The sequence below is a fragment of the Paralichthys olivaceus genome, chromosome 16, assembly GCF_024713975.1.
Source record: "Paralichthys olivaceus isolate ysfri-2021 chromosome 16, ASM2471397v2, whole genome shotgun sequence".
Classification (NCBI taxonomy): Eukaryota; Metazoa; Chordata; class Actinopteri; order Pleuronectiformes; family Paralichthyidae; genus Paralichthys; species Paralichthys olivaceus.
In genome coordinates this window covers 5,024,121-5,030,120 of record NC_091108.1, presented here as the reverse complement: position 1 = coordinate 5,030,120, position 6,000 = coordinate 5,024,121, and the positions used below count along the sequence as shown (strand labels likewise).

The following is a 6,000-nucleotide window of genomic DNA, read 5'->3' as shown; positions in this document are numbered from 1 at the left end:
TGCACGAGCCACGAGCCTCCATCTGCCAAGTTCTTTTCTGTTTTACTGTTTTATTCTCTTGTCTTCTCTCATCTGTTGGAGTCTCTCCTCAGTCACCTTGTAACTTATATCACATGAAGTCATTCTAGGTTAAAGCCTAAAACTTAAGTCAGTAGTTCCTAGGTAAACTGAATTGTGTTGATCTTTTTAATTTGTTCCCCCAAGTATGATAACGGGACGTGACTTAGTGTCAGTGTCCGTCTGTGCTTAGCTGTTTGTCAGCCTCCACGTTCGGTGTCAGCCAGTCCCTCTGTACTATCACTTTTTACTGCTGACGGCTGGAAACCGGGCTCAGGGAGATTGTGGCTTGTGAAATACGAGAAGCTCCGGGCATGTTTAGATTATCTCAGACCTCTCCACTTAACTCGCCATAACACTGTTCACTGCTGAGAGGAAAGGCATTCATCACACATACTTGACAAGAAACATGAAAATAGGAAGGACTGTCCTCATCTCTGTCACTCCCCCGGTGGATTTGGAGGTTGAGCTTGGTGATATCTGATCTTCATTTGGGACTCTCTCTGAACTTCTCTTATTGTGCAGTTTTGCTCTGGGTATAAAGATCATAATGGAAGCTTTAGTGTTTCAGCCCATGTGTACTGTGATAGTTCTCCCTTGTTGTGTTCATCCCATTCACAGTTAGTGTGATATCTCTTGGTCTTTGTACATTTTTGATTGTTGTTAGCAATGCTACCTGCGTAACTCTCGGGATGACAATGTTAGTCGAGCAGTTTTGTCCTGAGTGAACTTAACAGCTATTGCCTGGAAAGTCATGAAATGCAGATATTCATAGTGGCAAGAGGATGAATCTCTGTGTGTCTGTGTTGGTGTATATTTGACGACCCCAGAATGTACAGGGACGTTTTTTGGATGTACGACATTTAACGAAACTTCTAACAAAGCTTCAGAATTTGTAAAAGTGTACGTAGGCAACTGGACTTGCTTGCGTTCTGAAGAAGTAAAGAAGCCTCTTGGATGAGAGGTGAAACATCTTCAAGAAACACAACAAGCAGGTCCAGTTGCCTGCAGTACGTACACTTGTACAACCTCTGAAGAGACCATGACCTGGATGACTGGGAATCTAAGCAGACATCTTCAAACAAAGCTTTTCTATACGTGACTTGTTATGATATATTTATTTTTTGTATTTTTCCATTACTTTATTCATGCATTAGTTTGTAGAACTAATGACAGTCCCCTCAACCTCAGCTGAACTTTAGAAAAGCTTAGTATTGTATCACACAATATCGCAGAATTATTGCGGTTGTGGTATTGCCATGCACTTGGTCGTTGTACAGTACAGTAAGTGATGACTTGGCAAAGTAAAACCAGGTGTCCTTACCGAATCTGAAAGTGAAAGCCGACCTTCCCATGTCTTAACCGTCTCCCACTAGGTGAGGCTGTCTGGGTACCACATGCACCTATAATAAGCATGCCCAGACAAACATACATTCCACTCAGTGGTTATGTGGTCTGCAGTGTCTAGTACGTATCCCTCTCCACCCCCACCCAGCCACACACTGCCTTCTAGCTGGATAATTCATAGTAATAAGAAGCTCTTGAGGTTAGCTTCCTGTGATCTGGTCGAGGACATTTGAGTTCAGAAGATCTGGCTGTAACTTTGTTCTTACTGCAGCTTTTTAGGCAACTTGATGAAGGGAACCACATTCAACTGGAGGACCTGGTTTCACAAGATCAATGTCACTCAACTGTAACTTTGAACATGCAATGAATTTCTACCTGCCCCAGGTTTGCTGCTGTCATCAAGAGCTATAAACTGAGGAAATGCCACTGTCGATCAATCATCATGCTTTCGATAGAACCCAACGGCCCTTGTAACTTTATATGTTGCAGTGTAATACACAGTGTAAGTAAAAGTAAAGGTCCTGAACTCCAGCGATTGTAAACCTACAGAAGACTTTGCCGGTCTACTGTTTCTGGAAATAATTTTATTCTGAAACTTGAAAGCACCCCAGATTAAAAGCTGCCCCCGATAGAAAACGAAGCCGCTGGGCAACATTTCAAGACATTTTGTTTTTATAGCTGCTTTGGGCAGAACCGTGCATAGAGTGGAGACTTATTATAGAATAATTATACAATGTCGTCTTGGTACACATTGGCAGGGAATGCATCAGTTGTAATCATATGCTTCCAGCTACAAAGAGAGCAGCTCCAATGTCAAACCTTGCTGAAAATTGTAGACTGTCCCAGAGACAAGAATCTATAAGGAGCAGTTGATCCGTCAGTACATTTTGTCGCCTGTCCGAGTCCCATTTGAACCAAGAACTGAAAACTTAAGTTTTGGTTGCTCAGCGTTCAGGCTCAGTTGTCTGCCAGCGCAGCAGAGCTCATCAAATTAAACCAAACATTTTGGGCCACAGTCCCACTGTCCCATGCAGGCAGCAACATGAACAAGGGGTTCTGACATTTCTGCCAAACAACTGACAAAAAAAAGCCAACCAGCTACCAGAGCGCACAGCCAGGCTGCTCTCAAAGAGACTTCTCTACTCCTGAACAAACACAAGGCCATCAAATGCAAACAACGCAGACAGCCTGATAACAAAAGTAGTCACAGAGTTCATTTGATCCAACTTCATCATTTAAAGAAGGACCCTTCATATTTTCATTTCATTTTCATCAGACGTTTTCATCTTATTCTGTATGTTTGTCTTGGTCGCAGCTTTTTAGCTCTAACATGGTGATGTCAATCATTTCTCCACTCCTGTCTGAAATATCTAAAAAAACAATTTTGTGGATTGCCATGAAATTATGTGCAACGTTTTTATTCCCCAGAGTGAAGAAGCATAATGGCTTTGGTGATTTCCTTACTTTTCATGTTGTCAGAGACCAAACTGGTCATTGGCCTGGTGAAATATCTAAACCTCTACCAGGTGGACTGCCCCAAAATGTTCACACATCATAGACAATGTGCTTTAGCATTAAGCCACTTATCTGCATTTTATATGTAATCCCTATTAGAGTATACATGATTAAAACCGTTATTTAATCAGCTACAACTGTACAATGCTGTGTTACTTCTGTAGTTCAACACACTGAGCCTGTGGTTCTAATTTCAATCTCATGACAAACCACATAAACACTTCAACCATTTTTCCGAAATACGGTTTGGGGTTTGTATGACAATGGCCGCCCTTGCACTGTTAAATCCGTCTTTCATCGGCACACATGGAAAACCAAATCAAGGGCTCGACTCTATAGCTGCCACCTGTGCTTCCATTCTTTGTTCCAGTCATCTTCAACCATTAATTATTTTCAGGCCTTCAGAGCCCTGCTGTCAAAAAAAAAATCTATGTGCTTCTTGAGGAAACTCCTAGAGTCTGGAAAACATTTCCCTCTGACCACTGAAAGTTTTATGTCAGTGATCGGTCCATGTAGGGGCTATTCAGGCTCTGCTGTCGTATGCTTTAGGAACCTCCCAAAATGACAACTTCACTGCACCACCTAATTTGCATTTAGCAGTAGGTAATCACTCAAACATTTTAAAAGTACAAATAAATAGACAAAAATGAGCTCAAGTGTAAGTCGGTATTAACTTTTCTACTTGAGTAAAAGTACAGATGGTCTGCTTTCACTGCAATGGTCTACTGCGTCATTAACAGTGTCTGCTATATTGTGTTAATGCAAGAAGAAGTATGTTTCTGATGATGCCGTTGACATTGTCACATTAATTAATACCTGAATCTCATTGGTGGCCTCGTCCAAATCCATGTTGTGCCACTGCTGCAGGAGGCGGAGTCTAATGTTACCTGCCAGCTCTGATTGGATAAATGCACCTTGACAATACGATCATGTAACACAATGTTGAGTAAAGATGAAGTGGAGTAGAAAGTAAAGATATTTGCTTGTTGTGGAGTAAAAGTATAAAGTACCTGAAATGAAACTACACAAGTAAACACATCTGTAAGGATATTCAGGTATCTTCAAGGCAACTGTACTAACTAAAGTAAAGTAACGACTCTCAACATAGAAACAGGCTCATAGAGGTTAAAGACCTGAACCTCAGTGAAGAAGCCTTCTGGATGAGATGTGAAACGTGTTCAGTAAACTCAAGCAAGTCCAATACAACAAATCCTAAAGCTACTCAACTAAAGATGCATTAAAAAACATACAGTAACAACGTAACTTTACTTTGCTTTGTCCAACCACTGGTCTTTAGGGTGTTTCATCCTGTGGGATCTGATCTGAGCTTATTTCTTTGTGGGGAAACTGAGATGTTTGCAATTTGGTTTATTTATTGAGCTCTGTTCCTCTGCATCTCTTTTCTTAGCTTGATGTGTGTCCAGGGGTTCTTCGAGGATTGTCTCTAGTATCTGAATGGGATACTGCACTGTGTCCTGTAATTAGGTTTCCCCGGGATGGAGTGATGCTGCGCTTGATGCTGCTCAGACCTCGTGCCAAAGATCAGTGGTGTGGGGGGGCGGGTCCCGAGGCAACTTTCCCGACCGGTGATTTGATGAGCGGAGGATTTTCCAGTGTCAGTATCTTCCACTCGGTTCGTGCTCGTGTTTGCGGGGCGTTTGTCCAGCCTCCTCCTGACGGTGCGCAAAGCCCAGGCAGCGGAGTGGTTTGTGCGCTTTTTTTTTTTACATGAGAGCCCTTCACCATCAGTGTGAGAGCTGGGCTGAGGGGGAGAGGATCTGAAGGGCCCAGTCTGGCTGTGAGAGGCACATCTGTTTTCCCTCACACATGGCGCTGTAGAGTAGCAACACTTTTCTCTGTGTGGATTGTGGAAGGGACAGCGTTTCTCATTTAATTCAAAAGTCGCCCGTTCTCTGCACAGCCGCGGGCGCTCACCATGGAGATGCAAAGATGGACCACCAGGTGGAAAACGAAAAGGTGGCTATGGGATTCAACGCTAACCGCTTTGGTTACATTAATTTTACTTCTACAAGCGGCCGAAGTCAGAGCAGGTAAGAAGACGCAGCGCATCTCAGACACTGTGCCAACTGCTTCCAGGAGCGCACAGGGGCGCACGGGTGTTAGTGGAATCAAACTCACCTTAACTCACTTTATACACATCTCCAAATGCTTTAATATCCCTTTAACTACACCCGACACACTGCAGGCAAATTTGATGATTGGTTTGTTAAAGTTTAACAGTGATTGCCACCAAATTGAGCCCAGATCACGTGACTACACCCACATCCAAGTTGCAAGTAAATTCAAAACTCGTTTGTGTGTCATCCCGGTTGTGAATCCACGTTTCAATTGTGAACTTTAAATTGTGTCAATGTGTCACAATTAATCTGGTATTGGTTTTTGCTTTACGATTTATTTTTTTAAGTCCCTGCAGCCAAAGCAGATGTGATGTGTCTCCTAGAGTCCTCTGGGTGTCTAAGTAGGTGAAGTCTGTCTTCCAGGTGTGGTCAGCTCCTGGAGGACTGTGGAAAAAGTGTGCGTCTAAGTGATGAGTGAGCGATGATGGATCTCACTGGTGGTCAAAAATGCTTGTGTAGTTTCAGAAGCTGAGATTATCACAGGAAAAAAACATTCCTTGTGTATTTTCATTCCACTCCATCACTTTCCAGGAGGTTAATATTGGAAACTATTCGGATTTCATAGCTAGAAGCTCACGCATACGTTTTTTTTTATTTTCCAAAACAACAATGAGCTCCAACAGACACAAAATGTGGTTTCTTATTTTTGTCTGACAAGCTGTGGATTGTCTAATATCAGCAGCACATTGTAGCTGAAAAAAAAAAGGCTTTTGTGGTTAATTTCACTGGGCACCATATCATGGAAGAAATCTGTGAGTGAAATTCATATTTTGGCCTGAGGGATCTCCATCTTTCCACATTATCTGGGCTCCCACTGAGTCCAAGAAGGGGCGTCGATGGAAAATGTAAAAAAAAAGAAGTATTTTCTCTGCTTTAAAAGACATATGTGGGTCACATTAACCTCTTCTCTTATATTTTGTCTGTGAAGTCGGCACGTCCACCC

General features: G+C 42.5%; 1 protein-coding gene across 2 annotated transcripts in view; it reads left to right on the top strand.

The window, feature by feature from the left end:
* Positions 1-4,676: 4,676 nt before the first annotated feature.
* Positions 4,677-6,000, top strand: part of LOC109645414 (collagen alpha-1(XI) chain-like) — a 77,905-nt gene continuing 76,581 nt past the window's right edge. For both annotated transcript variants that reach the window (XM_069511231.1, XM_020111022.2), the window contains exon 1: positions 4,677-4,970. In XM_069511231.1, coding sequence (XP_069367332.1) covers positions 4,856-4,970 — 115 coding nt within the window. In that variant the 5' untranslated portion in view covers positions 4,677-4,855. The remainder of the gene's footprint in view (positions 4,971-6,000) is intronic.